The sequence below is a fragment of the Aspergillus viridinutans genome (genome assembly GCF_018404265.1).
Source record: "Aspergillus viridinutans IFM 47045 DNA, scaffold_5, whole genome shotgun sequence".
Taxonomy (NCBI): Eukaryota; Fungi; Ascomycota; class Eurotiomycetes; order Eurotiales; family Aspergillaceae; genus Aspergillus; species Aspergillus viridinutans.
Genome location: NW_025091221.1, coordinates 1,949,847 through 1,967,179, shown reverse-complemented (window position 1 = coordinate 1,967,179; position 17,333 = coordinate 1,949,847). Strand labels below are relative to the sequence as shown.

The following is a 17,333-nucleotide window of genomic DNA, read 5'->3' as shown; positions in this document are numbered from 1 at the left end:
TTGGAAATGCAATCAGTCCACGCTGACGATGCTATTATGCCAAAGTCTGGAGATAACTGTGCCGTCGACCTGTCGTTGACTCGTTGGCGCCAATCCCGTGTTTATTTTTAGCTAGATGCCCGTCCTGATCCTTCGGCCGAAGAGGGGCTGGTGGGTGAGCGCTACCTTTGGCTCTCCGCAGAAATGGGTATAAAAAGACGATGGAGTCTGTCGGACAGTTTCCTTGAATTCTGGAATAGTTACTATGTACTCCGTACCAGCTTTGATATTTGCCAATTATCTCTGCTGAGCTATGGTCAATCATTGCTAGGAATTACGCCGCCAACTGGTCAACGCCAGCAATATCACCACGCGATAAACATCTCGCTCAAACGCCGGAGGGAAAGTGGAATGAAGATTGAATCAACTGATCAAGGAGGGTATATCAACGTCATTCGACGGAGTTTGATAACATGCGAGTCATTATGCATAAGAAAGGACGAACGGGGGAAAGGCAAGAGTTTCTGACAATGGATAGTGGCCTGCACTGGAGAGTACGACCGCCATTCACATTGCTTGATCAGTACATGTTTTCCAACGAAGCCCATGGACGCCATACACCAGCAGGCCAGCAAGGGAGTAATATCGACGTTTACCCACGACCTCACAGCTAGTGCTTCTGGGGAGGTGAGCCACTGCGCTCAGGATAGTATGTCTGAGCGTGATATCCCTTCTCTTGCTCCGGAGAATGTGTGGTAGATGGGACTGTGACAGGAGATTCGGTGATTTCGACATAATTGGACTTGGAGAATCCCACCTCCTGAGTCCGGCCGTCTGTGTCGACAAAGTTGAAGCCATGTCCAGACACTGGGTAGTGCATCGGTTGGCTATACATTCCATCCTTGGCAGGATCAGCCCATGCCCCGTGAGCTGGGGTACTGATGGTGGTATCGTTCCACCGCGCATGAAGATGGTCCGAACGACGGCTCTTGCGAGCCTGCTTGCGTCGCCAGCGGATAAAGAAGAAGCATCCCACTGCGAGGATACAGATCAGGATCACAAATCCCAGGATCGGGAGCGCAATGATCAAAGCCAGGTGGCTGGAGCCTGAGTTGGCATTCGCGGAAGGAGAGGTCAGGTCCACTGTGGACTGGGGCAGCAACGACTCGCTGAAGACTCTACTCGGACTAATAGGAAAAGCTTTGCTGCTAGGTGTTCGGAAGTGGCAATTGTAGCGAAGAGCTTCTAGGACTACACCGTTCGCAAGGCTGTCAGTAACTGGCGAATTCAGACCGGAATAAGGTAAGAAAGGGAAAGCAACACACAATTTGCAAGGTAGACCTGGGAATCGGTCATATTGCTGGTCAAATTGTAGCAAAACTCGCACTGGCTGATGACATTGTCCGCGAAAGACGAAGCACCACACCAGGTATCGAAGTTGACACCACTCGGATCATCCAAGTCATACTCGAGGGCCGATGATAATGACTGGCAGGAAACCACGCAAGGAGAAGAGATATTGGCAACCTGTTCAGGGAAGCCGTACACGCAGCTGCTGAAGGCATACCGGAGGTTGTCTGAAGCTTCGCATTAGCGACTGTATGTCTCTTTTGTCACCAAAATGTCGAATATACGTACAGAGTCCCCATTCGACATCCGTCTGCCCCGAAGACGAGTCACCGTAAGTGCTTCCCAATTGGCACTCTACGCAGTTTTGAAAGTCGGACCCCTTTGTGGTCTCGCTGAACTGCTCGTCCAAACAAACGATCTCGGAAGCTGTAGTGTTCGAGGACACTTTATTGCAAACATTAGCGCACGGCGAGCCGGGAGTCGTCTTCAACCCGATAACCACAGGTGTAAGGTGACCGAGGAGCAAGAAAACAGCCGCCAAAAGCGACGTAGATTTCGGCTTTTGGCTCAAGAAGCCGATCATCTTGAGAGAAGAGCCGGACCGATCAATCCAGGCTGATGCCAATGTATTACTGTAGGTTCGTGGAAAGAATAGGCGACACGCCGTGGGTTCGATGGCCAGGCATCGAATTGACAGCGCAGTGGTCGAAAACGATAGCCCAAGAAAGTAGAAAAGCCAGGAAGTAGCCGAACAAAAGAGCAAAGATGAAGGTAGGTCACGTCCTTGAGCCAGTTACCACCATCGCTAGGTTGACATCTTGGTACTCCTCGTGGATTGATAAAGAATCCGACCGGAGGCAACGCGCTGCAGCATGGTCAGGTCGACTTCCTCCTTCCAGGATCTGTCGAGACTGTCGTTCGTAGGGGTGCAAGCTAGTCGAGGACGATTAAGCATGCACCATGAGCAATGGTGCTTGTCTGGGCGCTAAGACACACGCTCGCAGAGGCAGAGAACATTGGCCGGCTATTGGTCTACCGCGACTGGTTGGAAGAGAAGCGGGACCGGGGCTTGTGCCCAAATCACTGACCGTCCAGTAGTAACTCTCCGTGGCCATTTGAAATTGTCTTAGGAGCAGGATTTTTGGAGTGTGACGAGAGTCGACGAGAGACTGGAGTTGTGATTGTGACTGGGCCTGCAGCTTGTCGCATCGGCTCACGTTGGCCCTGGCAGGAGGCTGTGATTCGTCGATCACGAGCGAACCCCTCATTTAAGTGCCCAGAACATCACATTAGGCAGGTAGAAAGTACTTTACAGGTAGACAGTACTAGGACTCGCTCATCGTTGTTTGCGTCCTTGATTGGACGAACGATGTTCATGTTTTAGACTGCTGGGTTCCGTCTTTTTGTGCTCGGAAACGGTGCCGGTATTACCTGAATCCAGATCATCTAGAGCACAGGAACCTACTGCAGTCTAGCAAAGGTGATGGACAGGTAGGTCACAGAAAATAGCCGCTTGTCCTGGGTACAAAGCAGCTACCTTGCCCCATCCCTGCATCACGACTTCACTAATCTGAGTCAACAATCATCTGTCCCAACAAATGGAATAATTCTCAGTAGTTTCCTATGATAATGACATGATATGATAAGGAATGATCAGAAAACCCCCCTGTCCCTTACAAATTCATACATGGTAGATACTGGCCCATCATTCTCCAGGCCCACCCGGTTTGTGCTGAGAAGAGAAGGCTAGACAAGCACATAGACCAAAAATCAAGAAGGAGCCTCCCATATGAAAAAGATAAGACTCCAAAATGCAAATTGTATGTCCTATTGCGCTCTTGCTGGTGGCACAAAAGGTAACGAATCATAATAATCATTAAGAAAACCCTCGAGCAAAAGGTCGTCCTCCAGCCAGAAGGCCTCATGTAAATGAAGGTCTGTTATAACGGAAATGGTGATTGTAGTAGGGAGGGTATGGAGATCGTAGACAAGCGCTACCCGTAGAGCTCATCGTAGGAGGGTACCAACTCTGGCTCACGAACAGGCTCACGGACAGGCTCAGTCTCTCGAGGCTTTGACCGACAAGCGAGTTTCTGTTCTTGAAATGGAGAATACGACCTATGTCGAGGATCCTCAGGTGGGACTGACGGTACTGAGGATGTAAAGCTCGTATGCTTGGAACTCGTGGTCCCCGAAACCGATGCCGTCGGCTCGGCGGCGCTGCTTTGTTGACTGCGTCGCCGCATTCGCGAGGTGACAGAGAGCGGGGGTGACTTGGACGCCCAACTATAGTCATCCATATGTGCATTGAGTTTGAGACGGTTTAATTCTCGCGGAAGCCGTTTGGGTCCCTTTGGCGGTGGAATAACGTCTTCTTCGGCTTCATCGGCTTCATCGGCTTCGTCGCTGGAGCATATTTCATCCCAAGGATTGACAAGGCCCTTCTGCTCACTTGCAATTCCACGGTGCTCTGAGATTTTCTGCGTGGGCTGTTCTTTTGTTGCTAGACTTCGTAATTTCGCATCGTAGTGTCCGGTGGGTATTGTCATGGCAGAATCGACTGATGATCCCCGTCCTTCCGAGTCGCCAGAATGTAAGGTTGGTTCGGGGCGAGAAGAGTTACTTTCTCGATGTCGTGCATCTGGCGAACTATGCCTTCGACGTTGTTCCGAAGAGATCTCAGGAGCAACATTCATCTTGATGCTAGAAGGTTGGTCCCACTGACTCCAGGAACCTTCGGTGGGATAAGTGATTGATACATCGCCCCATCGAGAATGGAGTTCGGAAGACAGCTTGCGCTTCCTCCTCAACTTGCGAATAATGTCCGTCATGATGGCGATAGGATTTTTCATAGAATGTACCCCCAGAAGAGAAGTTCACTTCTTTAGAAGGACTCGGGCCGAAATTAATGCCACACCGTCGGGAAGGCAAAGTTTGTAGCGACTGACGCAGGAATTATGTATTCCTCTCCTACAGAGACTCCTCCGATTGAGTCAAGAGGGAGTCAGACTTTGTAGGGAGAGGAAACAGGAGTGATACTGGACAGCCGACGGCCTGCATGGGATGAGGAGAAATCATAACAGATCCATCAGGCACAATCAAATGACAGTCACATAGCTCTATGTGACATGATCCGAAAGGAAAGACTCTGAAGAAGTCCGCTCGAGTAGACGACACCGTAGGACGGGAGTCATGCGAGACAAAGACGCGTTACAGACCCGACAGTTTGGGTCAACCCCCCTTCAGGTGAAAGTCAACGGACCGCCACCTGGAAACTTCCCAAAGAAGATCATCTTTGGGCATCGCGGCGGTCTTGGAGCGGCACGCAGAATGACAGACGGTGACTGGTCCTGAAGTCGCCGGTAGAGCATTTTCAGGCAGGGTAGACAGCAGGCTGCAGTCTCTGGCCTGCAAGCCATAGTATTAAACGAGAGGGGTACGTCGCGGAAGGAGTAAGAAATATTGCAAGGAAGGAGAAATTGCGGCGTAGTCACCTTACAGCTCTTGCCGACGCAAGCCAAGCGATCTGGGATGTTGGTCAACTACGTTGCACACAACGACGCCCGCAGCTGTCCGCCTTCTTGGCGTGGCGCTTGCTCATCATCTACTGCTCGAAGCAGGACCAGGGGACAGCCGTATCAATCGATTAAGCCTCGAGAAGATGTAGGACTTTCGCAAGGGTGGGGGGGCAATGGAAGATGACCGACTATGTAGAGACTACGGCAGTAGCATCTTCCAACACCGCGGTTGACTCTTGTCGATAATCGCATCCTGGATGAAAAGCTCCGTTCCTCTGCATCCTGCCTAGATTGCCAGGCAGTAGCCTAGATGGACAGGCTACGTAATCTAAGGACAGGTGAGTCGTGAACATACGTCGTAAGGGTCACGATGCGGCTGAGGAAAAGGTTCGACCAATACTGGGGGAGAAAGCTCCGTGTGGATGTCATGTCGTACTTACTGGGATCTCTATTCGCACGCCCCGTGATGCTCATCGCTATCGTATCATCGATGGTGTGGGTGAGTGAAAGGGGATGGATACTTGAGACAGACAGGGATCACCAGCAAAAGGAGGGGCAGAGCAACGAGCTGAAGCTCGATGCTCAAACAGGAAGGCTCTTAGCCAACTTCCTTCGATTGCCCAAGCGGAGTAGTGCATCCACCATATTTTTTTTCCATGTTTTCTTATTCAGAATCCGAACTGACAAGTCATCATAATAATATCGCTAATCGAGTTGGACATCGTCAAAGTTGAACCCTGGAACCAACACTCGGCGATTATTTAGCGTATTGTCGTTGGTTGAGAAGCGAACAAGCACAAGGTTGATCGTCCCGCAGTCCGTAAGCCCGTCGAGAGGCCCAAGTGAACCGAACCATCCACAGAGCGTAACTACGCGCCGTGATGGAGCATCAGCTCATGTCTTATCAGTCTAATCACAGTCATTCCTTGTTGTTGTCCTCCAGTTGAAATTCCGGACTGAATGAATCTAAGCGAATAGGCCAAATCATTCTCAGCACCTCGACAAGGGAAAAGACATCGTCGACCGCCAACTTTGCAACCAGGACGAAAAACTCGCTTTTGACGAAACTCGTTTCTTCGCCGTTGTTCCGGCCGAGTCGAGTAACACTACGGAGTACATACTCTCTCAATCTCATTCGGTCAGTCATTTCACTCCTCGACATTCTGAACCCACGCTAGTGGCATTCGAAAGGGCAGGGATATATATTGGCAGTGGAACGTAACCAGCAAATGCCAGTCCGCCTCAGATCAGGCTTGGAATGTGAATGCGTGTACTCAGTACGGACACTCCTCACATCTGATCAAATGTAACCTCGCAGGTGCTATCAAGCTTGATTATGGCATGGATCCGTGAAGGAAATACTTGCACGCTTACAGCGTCGAAGCGGAGATTTCCGGGGGATGCCAGTCGAGCTATTTCCACGAATTGACCCATGAAATGACAAACTACTCTTCCGCTTTGGAATATTGTCCACAGAGAGATGCAAATTTCCAGTGTGAGAGAGAAGCAAGCTAATTGTACGGTTAGTTTACCAAGACGCGGATCTTATGGTATTGTGCTAGATTTCCCCACCGTTTGTATGGAGATGGAGCAAATGTGCCAGAGCAGGGACCTCCTGCTGGTCTCGCAACTTGATGTTATGAGGCAATGGCTCGAGTCTAACTTTAAGGGAGGCTTATTACCCTGGACGGGCTAGGATTCTTGACATGTAGCCGTAGCAAGTAGAAGTTGTTATACCTCTGTAATCCTGTATCTCACCTCATAAGCAAAGTAATTCAGCTCAAGCCACTGATCCGAGCAAAAGTCCAAGCAAATCTAGCTATTCAGCAACAATATATCGCATCAGCGATCCAAATCACATGCCAAACATACCAGCGTATCGAGATCCTCTGGCTGTTACCCTCCTGAACAAGCAAAGCGACTAAAGCACAAAGAGCGACTAGCAGAGCCCTTCCGCACCGCACATTTCACCATATAATGAAATTGCCTTTGACGATAGCATTAAGTTGAAACATCCTCGGCTCCATGTCAAGATGTCTGCCACCCGCATCGTTCTCAGCGTCCTTCCAGGATGCAGGTAAGGCCTCCCCGTTTGCTCGCCATTCAAGATCTGTCATTCGCAAGGGAGCAAAGCTGAGTCCAGCCCTCCTGGCTAATAATTCCGCTCTCCGACCTGCATCCTTCATTGCCGATTGCGCAGCCTTGAACTCTAGAGAATGGGTGGCCTCCTCGCTGAGTAGCCAGTGAAGTTCCAAGATTTCAACGCCCTTATGGTCATCGAGCTGCTTCGCCACATGGCGCATAAAGTCCACATTTCCGAAGCCCATTCTGTACGTTGTCTGCGAGCGGTAGATGCGCGCGTGTGCCGATCTCGGATTAGCATTTGCGGCAACAGTATCGCTTTTCCATTCCGACCAGGTTCGTGTAGGTTCAAAAACATGAATTGACTGTGGTGGGAATGCCCGCATCAGGGCTTGAGCACAAGCCATTTCCTTCCTGAGAACGGCACTATTGGATGCGCCGGAGAGATTCGTTCCAAAAACAAGAACGGCCTCGTCAGCCGGCTGTTGGACAGTTGCGAAACCATACAGGCATAGGCATCCTGCTATCATTTCATCCATGCTGATACGCAAATGGGTGTCCGGGTGAGGTGCGTTCGCCTGGGTACCGTGTAACGAGAGTAACGACCGAGATAAGAATAGGTAATATTATATGGCAGAGACGAGGAAATAGGGCATTAGAGAGAAGTCTCCGCCGAGCGTGTTGTCTCGAGAGAGACTGAAAGAAAATACATCGAGCTGAGGGTGTCTTGAGGTAGCGGACTCTTTAAGTCTGCACTTTCCTTCCATCATGCACGATGATGGCAAAGAGAAAGGAAGGAGGTGAGTCCTCCTATTCAGTCTTCATGATGATTCCTTCCTCGCGCCTCAGGTGGTTGACTGTCCTCGGGGAGACTTGCGAGTCCATCATAATTGACGTTAATTGTCCTAGTAGGACTGCTGCCAGTTGCAGGTCGAACCTGCTGAATCAATCATCAACTGGAGCCTCTTCCACGATCACAGGGCTCTGAAACTTGGATGAAGTGCGCCACATTGATGTCTCATTCATGAAATCGTTGTCATTATTTCTGCTGCTTCTGAGCCAACGATCACGAGAAGAACAAGAGTAAGAAATCCCAGGGTCCAACACCATGCGCCATCGCTAATATCCGTTTACGCCGTTCCAACAAACAGAGACATCGCGCTAACTCCAAAATCATGGTCAACTGATACGAATAGGCGTCTCCTCATCAGTTGAGATTCGTGATCAATCTCGACAGTACCGGTTTTGGTCTCCTAGGTAGGCTTGCCGTCTGATCGAGTGTGCTCGAGTCTGCAGGAACCACGTTGGCTTGGAAGAGACCGTCTGATTGTATCGAATCTCGTGTCGAATCTGGCGAGGTTCCCAGAAATGACGGCCCTGGTGGCTGCAATAGCTGGGGCAATGGCGAGTCGTCGTTTAGATGTGAGACATGCTGGTTGCGAAGCTGTGATGAATCTCTTATAGAAGCATTATCGACTGGCTGAAATGGCGGTTGTCTCATCGCAGAGAACTGCACGGCTGGTGGAATATCGATATCTCTGTACCTGGACGGGTCATAGACCGGTACATGGAACGTCTGATATGCTGGCGGTCGGTCACTGATGTCGTCAGAGTGGGCTCGGTAGATGGAGAGCGAAGATGACGGTCGACCCCGCATAGTTGCAAGCTCAGCATCGTCTGCCTTCAACCCTGCCTGGATATGATACTCGAGGAGTTGTTCTTCGCGTCGACGGATGCGATCCCATCTGCGTTTCTTATAGAGGAAGAAGAGTATGCCCGCGGTGACTGATACAGACTTGTTAGCATTGAAACACGCACACGACCTAATTTGCTAGAAGAGAGTCCTACTCGCAATGGCAGCAACGCCTCCAACGACCACTCCGATGATTATCGCAGTGACATTGTTGGAGCTCCCGGTTCCTGATTCAACGTGACCTGAATAGTTGGTATCACGCGAAATGACCATACTGGACAATCGTTCTTCAGAAGAAAGAAGCAATGCTTGTTCGATACCAATCACACGCGAAACAATGAGAGGACCCTGATCCGCCTCGCCAGCCTCTCCATCAACGCAGTTAGATCACCCCTCTACGATGAGCGGAAGAAAGAGAATATTTAAGTCCTGTCATATTGATAAGCTCAGGCTGATCACGGTCCCTCGTTTCAGAGCCGTGAGTTTAAAGTTATTTTGAGGATCAAGCAATGCGGGATTGCGGTAGTCATGGACAAAGATAGAAACCGAATCAGAGAACGCTCTGGGAGGATCACTTGCGCTTATCTTGTTTAGTTGATGGTTACAGACAAACGGAAAGCTGAAACGCATGCTCGAATCCTCCCACGCCCAAAATAGCATCCAAACTGGTGCGAATTCGGGGATCATTGGCTGAGAGAGTTCGGCGACTCGGTTGTGCGCGCCCTGACCCCGTATCTCCGCGCTAGGGAGGAGGGGGAATTGCGATCTGACCCATCTCTCTGCAGATGAGTTGTTCAAGCTCAAAGGGCCCTATCTTTGCTTCAGTAACTGACGCATATGGCCTGCATGCTGAAATTACAAGGACTGACAAGTGAAGGAATTAGCACAAGATGATGCATTTCTTCTATCACATTGACCGACGACCTCTAATATGTATGCGCCGTTTGCTGATTATTCTGCATAAGGTCGATAAACCGCCATTCCCTTCTCTGTGTGGAAGTCTAGGGCGACTCCCTGTCCGATGAAGTAGGTGTATCCTTCCTTCAGATCGAACCGCTTGTCGCCAGGAGCGTTCATTTGACCATTACCTTTTGTGACGATCATAAGACTCGGCCCTAAGATGGCCTTGTGCGTTTCCGTCTCCCCAGGCCCCAAACAAGTCGCCAGGACGTTGAATTCGCTAAAGGCGGGCGCATACTCATCGGTTTTCCCATTCAAGCCCTTGTCACTCTTTTTCCGTGGTAGAATCACCTCGTCTTTTGAGTGAGGTTTGAATGTTAGCGCCCGTGAGAACAGATCCACATTGTCCCGAGCCGGCCTAGGACAAAATCCTGTGTTCAGAACGTTATCGGAACGGGCCATGCATTCCATGATGTCACCGTTAAGATATGCATGCAGACTATCAGCAGGTACATTGACTGCCTCGCCTGGGCCGATGCTGAGATAGTTCATCAACAACGCAGCGACCAGGTTGCCATTGTCGTACTCGGAATACTGTTTGCGAAGTCTCCCCAGCATACCCGGAATATAGCTGCTGTTGGGACCGAACTGGGACTCGGGTATGTTCTGAAGCTCATTGATCGTTTCGGCAACGGCGACAGGGGACGCGCTCAGCAGCGCCTTGCAAATCTGCCGCAGAAGCTCGTCGTCGAATTTCTCGTGGGGTGGGACAAACCGTTCGAGCGGCTTCAGTTTCATGAGGGACTCGATGTCCTTCAGGGGTTTGAAGCCGGCAAAGAGCTCAAAGTTAGATAGTGCAATTGCTATTTCGGGTTTGTGGTTGGGGTCGCCGAACTTCTTCGGATCGGTTGCGTGGAGCTTCTCAGCCAAGGCCTTGTCGGGGTGGATTTGAAGTGGGAGGGCTTTGGCGAAGGATAGGATCTGAGTTTTCGGTTAGTCAAGGTCGGCAGGCCGTTTCTCTTCGACACGGTGTGTACCTTGGGTAGAAAGGGGATCTCTGGCCCAAATCGATCCAAAACGGCCTTCCCGATCACCTGCGGGTTGTTTTTGATGTAGTCAGCGAGCAACTCGCCTGTGGCGAGAATTTTCGACGGGTTTGTCGGGTACGTCCCCATCCACATCTATCTGAAGAGTTAACTCTTATAAGCAGCATGGCTAGGGGACGAGACGCCTCCTCACCTCAGAGTATGTCTCTGTCTCCTTGATATCACCGGAGCCAGGTGATTTGGCCCAAAGCTGGGCAGCCAGTGCATCTTTGCCCTTTTTGCCCCAAGAATCGTGCTGTTATCATGCAGCCGTTAGACCTCGAATCTGTAATTCAAGATGGCGAAGACGAACCTTGCATTCACATTTGATTTGGACCACTGATTCTGCCATTGTGCTGGATGTATGCGACTTGGTAGGATTGCGGCGCAGGTTGTAAGAATTGTTACTCCCGATCCTCAAGCGATTGATTTAGGAAGTAATAGGGATAATAATCATGAGCGATGTAGAAAGCAGCGACAAAGATGGCCGGTCTTGCGACGACGATATGGTGCAATGCGTGGGCATGGCGTCATTCTTGGTATACCCAGCGGAACAGGCGACAGAACAGGAAATTTGGAGGCAAACTAGCTCCGCCGTTGCCTGATATCCCAGCGAGCTGGACTAGATGAATCGATGCGACTGTGAAGAAGTGAAGGGGGAGGCCAATCCGCCAATAGGAAATATGAGCGAACGATTGAAGAGTTCTGACGTCGACTGGTGATGGTGATGGTGTTCAATCTGACGTCAGGATAGGACCCTCACCTCGGGTACCTTTCGTAGTATGCATGTAGCTCATTGTATTATTATCGTCAGTCCAGGTAGGATTCGGAAAGAATACAGACCCGATCACTCGAACTCCATGGGCGTAGGGTATTGATTCAGGCTTTGATTCTTCATCTACGGCCTTAGTAAGGGGTACCAGGCGTGATTTGCGAGGTGGTTTCCGACTATCTAGAGAGGCATACCAAGTTACTCAAGATGTAAGATAAGCTAAGACGGTAAGGGAGCAGCTACTGGATGCCATAATGTCATTATCATTATCATGGTTCTGCTTAACACCATAAAGAGTTGCCAAAATATAAAATTGACGCCAACCCACCAACGCCTTGAAATATGCTGCTGCAAAGTCCACCACGAGCCAAATGCATTCAAGTCAAAAGGGAAAATGAAACCAAATCATCCGTAGATTTCCTCCGCATCAGGCACCATAGTCATGGTCATGCGTCTGCCGGAGACACGCTTCTTCGCCGCGGACGCCGACGAACCACTCCTCCGAGAGCCGGAGATGGAGTCCACCCGCTCACAGGCATGGTTGAACCCCTCGTCCCAGTTCTCATCGTCTCCAGCGCGGAAGCTACCCCCCGAAGAGACCGAGTACGCGCACGATAAGCGCGAGCGAGCGAATTCCTCCTCGTACCGCGGGTAGGCAGGGATATACCGGAACCGGGACGACGACGGCGACGGCGACGGCGTCGGCTCCAGAGACGAAGCGGGAGATGGAGATGAAGGCCGCTTGTCGAGGCTGTTGACGGTGATTCGAGGCGCCGCTGCTGTCTTTTCGGCGACTTCGCTGGGATAATCCTGGCGGATGGGTTTGTAGGCGAACTGGGCCCGTCGCTCGACGAGGGGTTGGCGTTCGGTTGTGTCACAGTCCAAGCGGGAGCTCTTGGATCTAGGCGCCAGTCGTATGGAGAGACGCCGAGACAAGGAGGTTGGGGTTAGGGTTGAGCTTGGGCGTGACTCGATGAGTTGATGCGTGCGAGGCACGTATTCCACTTCGTAGGCTGGCTTGTCCATGCTCTTGTCCTTGTTCTTGCTCTTGCTCTTGCTCCTGCGGGTCGAGGAGGAAGATTGGTGAGGGGTTGAGGTAGTGTATTGGGTCCAGGAGCCGTCAGTTGGCGCGGAGATGGCTGCGTCGCCCCATCTGGTGTGTAGGGATCGTGATTGCTGCTGCGACTGGGGCTTGGAGGAGTCGTGCTTGCGGAAGATGCCAAGGGGCCGGGTGACGATGTTGGCCATTTTGGTTATGTTCAATGCTGCTTTGCTGTGGGAGCAGAGAGATGGCTCATGGTACGGGGTACTCCGTACTGATGCAGGGATCGGAGTATATAGAGGTGGCACAGGCAGCTCAAACTGGAAGAGCAGTCTGGAGGAACGAGGCTGCTCTGCAATGTCCAAGGGCGAGGGCTCAAGAGACAAGGATAAGGCACAGATGATCTTGACGGATGACCACCATCAATCTATGCAATGCAGGACAAGGGCAGGCTTCAGTCACAAGCACCACCACCACCAGAGCAAGTCTGTGGACAAGCCTCGAGACTCTTATCGACGAAGACGACAACGGACGTATATAAGCTTATCCATGCTGGATATCCAGTTAACGCTGCTGCTTTTCTAATTATGTTTCATCATACACTGAGTCTCTGAAACAGCCACAAACAGCTTAAGCTTGCATCGATCTGGTCGATGTCGATCAAGTTGCCAACATTAGCAACAATTAACAAACAAAGACGCTCCATTGCCGCCCGACGCATTAGCGTCACTTAACAGGCATTGTCGCAGACTAACATATCCATTCTTAGAAACTTATCCATGTAAGACGCCGCGTGAATTCTTGAATTAGTCTGCAATATGCAGTCAAGTACCATAATTAGTTTCCTTTCGCAGGTTGGTAGCGGCATAATTGTGCCAAATTTAGTTCACCACTAGGAGGACTGTGCAGCAGCGAAGCGCCCAGTGAGACCTCCTCAGCACTAGTTGGGGAGGACGAAACACACTAATTATGCAGGATTCTGTTAAATAAATTAATATGCATGTCCTGCATGCAACTGATTTCGTCAGTGGGTTGTCAGCTCATGAGGGGTTATGGTTGTCAAAGAACTGCCTTCGATTATACACGCATGCAGAGCAACCATGCGATGGGATAGGATAGCATAAGAGGTACATCTATTGATCGTCTGCTCTAATACAGATTTACCCTTCCGCTTGCCCACAAAGTAATTAAGAACGCCGTTTCAAAATGCTGTGGTATGACCTGTGAACGTGTCAAATGACCTGAAAACCAACTCCGAGTCCTCGTCTAAGGTCGCCGTGTATGCACTGTCTATGGGGGCTTCCCTTTCTCCAGAAACGCCTTTTGCAGGCATCTGTGTAACTTCCAAAATTTATGGTCTAGAACCCAAGGCAACATCACATGCGAATGAAAGCCGTAAAAGGCCAACATGGTGAGACATGGACTGCTGCTCGTGGTCTCACATGCTGGACAAATGCTCGAAAAGAGAGGTCGGATAGAGTGCTTCGCAAACTGACCTCTTGTCGAGTCTCTAAGCCGAGTTCCCAATATCCCCAGATGAACCATGGTGTCTTTATGATGGGGAAGCATTTATATTGGCTACCCTGATTGTGCATCAGCTGTAAGAGTGACGGGTTGACGACCCAATCGAGCCCCCTTGAACTGCAGGGGTCATCTGTAGTAGGCTGCGTGGAGGTGATATCGTTTTTGAGTACAACGACATTCGGGTGCTGGCATCGTCGGCAGAGTGCGTAGATGATGGCCAACGTGATGCGCCTACGGAGGGACTCATCACGGACGCGGCTGATGTTCGAGTTCGGACAGGGCTCTGCTGACCATGCCGTGATCCTGGCTGCCCACCCACCGACGACCCCCATGAGGGACCCCGGAAAAGTATCGGTCGCTCTGGAGAGGATAGATCCGTTTCGTCATAATCGGAGTCAATACAATATGTTCCGTCAACGGTCAGGTCCCTCGGGCGGTCGTCGCTTCGATCTTGAATCTCCTGTCCAACTTCGGCTGAACGAATAACACTCAAGGTATGTGACTGCTCGGCGAGAAATGCGCTATGAGACCGCCTCACTTGCGCTGTGGATCGACGGCCCGAATTGGGGCGCATTCGCTCCATTCGCTCCACTTCATGATCGTACGAACTCCTCCGGTTGAGCATGCGTCCACGCCCTCCACTGCTATCAAGCGAATCAATCGAATGGCCATTCAGCCCGTGATACCTCAAGTTTACCAGGCTAGGACTGAACGCAACTCGCACGCGCATCTGCTGGATAGCCGAGTCCAATGCTAGCTCTATCGCACAGTGATTCCTGATCCGTCCGAGTTTGGGCCAGGTTGCGCGTTCTCCGCTGAGACATGCCTGAAGCATGAATTCAGTGGTCGGGTTCTTGAGGATTCGAGGGAAATTTGCGTAGAGAATCTCCGGATAAATATTGATATCTCCGTAATATTTCTGGTTCATGATGGATGCAGCTTTCGTGAGGGACGTGGGGAAGATACCAAGGTCCGACAAGACCGTCATCCGGTGTAATATTTCGTCCTTGGCTAGATGTGTCACGGCGTGAAGCCAGCCAGGTGAGGATGACGTTTGCATTGGCCCATGGCTGGGACCATCATCCTTCGGAAGAAAAGGAACCACATGAGGATTCACCTGTGAGACGATGAAATGATTGACGTTGAACATCTCAGACAACCTGGTCATGGGTAAATCCCCATCCACTGAGCCATCAATGTACTGCTTGTGAAAATCAGTCCAAGGGACCGCTTCTCCGGTCAATGGATCCTTGGCCATCAGCACAAAGGGCGTGAAAACCAGCGGTACTGAGCAGGAAACGGCTCTATAGCAAGTCAGAACCAAGCTCAGCCAAGAGGGGTATGTTGAGCATCAGGATAATAAAACTTACACAGCAGACCAAATCATCACGTTGGGTGCGGTAATGTAGTTCAACAACCTTGGAAGTTCGTACACTCCGGCACTGGAGACACAAATGTTCAGTATCCTCCTCGTCCTGTTGTATGCCTCCTGAAATGTAATGTCGCCAAGCCAGTTTCGCATGACTCTAGCAAGATGCGAAATGTCCAAAAAGGAGCCGTATTTTAGAAACCGTGCTGTTTTCTGCAAGATATTCTCCTCATTTCCTTCCTCGTCAAAGACGGCGAAATCTCCGTAAGCATAAGTATCCAAAAGCGCAGGTAACTCGTCGTCCGTACGTGTACAGAAAACGGCACAGACAATACTGCCTGCTGAGGCGCCGGAAATAATACGGGGGAGCAGTTTTGCTTCCCACAGACCTTTGAGTACCCCGATATGGTTCATTCCGAACGTGGCGCCTCCGGAGAATAGAAGAGCACTTCGACCAAACGCCTGTCGCGCGGCGAGGAGTTGATCGAGCATATACCTCAGTTCCAACACGTCACACTTCTTTCCAGCCAGTTCCACCAACATTGATATCGTGTCGAGCGCCGTCGTGATGTACCGGTCGATCAAGTCTTTCGTACCAACATGAGAATGCCTGTACAGCGCAGCATTGCTCATATTCCCCAGATCGCGACTCAGCGAAGTGCGAATCAGAAAAAGCATCCGGCTTACGTCACAACTGATGCGGGCTTCTTCCAGCTGTCTGAGACGCTCTTGCACAAGGCGAGTGTTGTATTCGGAACATTCGAACGTCTGTTTCCAGGTATTATTGTCCTCTAACTCATCCAGTTCGCAGGCGCAGTTCCTCCACTCCTCGTACGAGACCGCCTAGACCCATGAATTTGATTTAGCTAAGGACTGACAGCGGCAACGGAAAGAGGAAGGCTAGCGACTTACATTACGCATTCTGAGGTACAAAATCTGCTTGCGATCCTCAATATCTGTGAGCGCCTTCCTTTGCTCTCTTGAGGCTCCATCGCGATACGCATTTAGGGTATCCCCAGCCCATGACAGCGAGTTCCGCACCACCGACGGTAACGAGGGGATGGAAATCGATTTCGATAGAATATGGCGCTGCCGTGCCGGGGTCGATGAGACATTGAGCTGACTCCGGGATTTAACACCGCCGTGACATTTAGGTTGCACAATGGGCAAGTCATGAAAAAGCGACATGGTAGTAGGCGTCACGTTGAGGGAGAGCCATCCATCTGGCGAATGTGGGAGGAGCAAAAAAGTTGACCAGAAAGCATGAAGATAGGAAAGAAGGATGCCAGACAATCTTCTGCAGTCCTCACTTTATACGTCAAGGAGAGCACCTGAAAACTAAAAACATAGAGAATGGAGGCAAGAATGAATGGAATCATCCATTAATGAATGTGAATGTACTGCAAACAGATGCCCTTGCCTTGTTAGTCTGTACTCTGCAGCATAGCACCCCCAGGAAATCAGCGTGGGGTTTGGCACTTGTCAGCAGCGATTCAGACGTCACGCGGGCAGAGTTGGGCCTCAGGTGTGGAGTGGAGTCTTTGGAGGCCCATCGCCCATTGCCACATGACGCCTGTTCCAGCAATCCCTCGTGTCTCTGTACATCCCCTCTTGATGCTGCTCACTATCCTCATTTTCTTCCTCTGAGGACTGGAGTAGAGCGCAGTACTTGCGCTATCTATTCTGCTGTTCTTTTTTATTCGCCCTTGATCAGTTATCTTTATGCTGGACACCTGACGTCATCTGTCTGTTCCCCAGCCAGATAGGTATCCTTGTGTGCCTGAGTCATGATAATTCCTGTCTGGGAATACAAGCATGTGACAGGATTATTAACAGGCCAATATACAATTCAGACCTCATCAGGACTTATATCCATGGAAAGCACAAGAGAATTTTGGCTGGAGTATTAGTCTAGCATCTAAACAGTATCCACTGAGTGAAAATATCTATTGAGTAGAGACAATTGCCTTTATCTTATAACCTCCTAGTTTGACGACCCTAGCAGTCACCATATCGTAT

At 50.5% G+C, this 17,333-nt stretch overlaps 7 protein-coding genes across 7 annotated transcripts; all 7 read right to left on the bottom strand.

Annotated features, from left to right (window-relative positions):
- Positions 1 to 649: 649 nt before the first annotated feature.
- Aspvir_007600 (uncharacterized protein) lies at positions 650 to 1,912 on the bottom strand (the record flags this gene model as incomplete). The annotated part of the gene is made up of 3 exons (XM_043270779.1): positions 650 to 1,230; positions 1,305 to 1,556; positions 1,618 to 1,912. The coding sequence occupies 3 exons, from the start codon at positions 1,910 to 1,912 to the stop codon at positions 650 to 652; spliced, it is 1,128 nt and encodes a 375-aa protein (XP_043126714.1).
- Positions 1,913 to 3,323: 1,411 nt separating this feature from the next.
- Positions 3,324 to 4,160, bottom strand: Aspvir_007599 (uncharacterized protein; the record flags this gene model as incomplete). The annotated part of the gene is made up of 1 exon (XM_043270778.1): positions 3,324 to 4,160. One exon carries the CDS (start codon positions 4,158 to 4,160, stop codon positions 3,324 to 3,326), a length of 837 nt encoding a protein of 278 aa, XP_043126713.1.
- Positions 4,161 to 6,814: 2,654 nt separating this feature from the next.
- On the bottom strand, positions 6,815 to 7,468 carry Aspvir_007598 (SIMPL domain-containing protein; the record flags this gene model as incomplete). The annotated part of the gene is made up of 1 exon (XM_043270777.1): positions 6,815 to 7,468. One exon carries the CDS (start codon positions 7,466 to 7,468, stop codon positions 6,815 to 6,817), a length of 654 nt encoding a protein of 217 aa, XP_043126712.1.
- A 668-nt stretch (positions 7,469 to 8,136) lies between these two features.
- Aspvir_007597 (uncharacterized protein) lies at positions 8,137 to 8,895 on the bottom strand (the record flags this gene model as incomplete). The annotated part of the gene is made up of 2 exons (XM_043270776.1): positions 8,137 to 8,714; positions 8,778 to 8,895. 2 exons carry the CDS (start codon positions 8,893 to 8,895, stop codon positions 8,137 to 8,139), a joined length of 696 nt encoding a protein of 231 aa, XP_043126711.1.
- A 678-nt stretch (positions 8,896 to 9,573) lies between these two features.
- On the bottom strand, positions 9,574 to 10,959 carry Aspvir_007596 (uncharacterized protein; the record flags this gene model as incomplete). Its single annotated transcript, XM_043270775.1, has 4 exons — positions 9,574 to 10,503; positions 10,560 to 10,703; positions 10,762 to 10,863; positions 10,921 to 10,959. 4 exons carry the CDS (start codon positions 10,957 to 10,959, stop codon positions 9,574 to 9,576), a joined length of 1,215 nt encoding a protein of 404 aa, XP_043126710.1.
- Positions 10,960 to 11,784: 825 nt separating this feature from the next.
- Aspvir_007595 (uncharacterized protein) lies at positions 11,785 to 12,627 on the bottom strand (the record flags this gene model as incomplete). The annotated part of the gene is made up of 1 exon (XM_043270774.1): positions 11,785 to 12,627. One exon carries the CDS (start codon positions 12,625 to 12,627, stop codon positions 11,785 to 11,787), a length of 843 nt encoding a protein of 280 aa, XP_043126709.1.
- A 1,388-nt stretch (positions 12,628 to 14,015) lies between these two features.
- Positions 14,016 to 16,502, bottom strand: Aspvir_007594 (putative Patatin family phospholipase; the record flags this gene model as incomplete). The annotated part of the gene is made up of 3 exons (XM_043270773.1): positions 14,016 to 15,249; positions 15,316 to 16,157; positions 16,227 to 16,502. 3 exons carry the CDS (start codon positions 16,500 to 16,502, stop codon positions 14,016 to 14,018), a joined length of 2,352 nt encoding a protein of 783 aa, XP_043126708.1.
- Between the last annotated feature and the right edge of the window lie 831 nt (positions 16,503 to 17,333).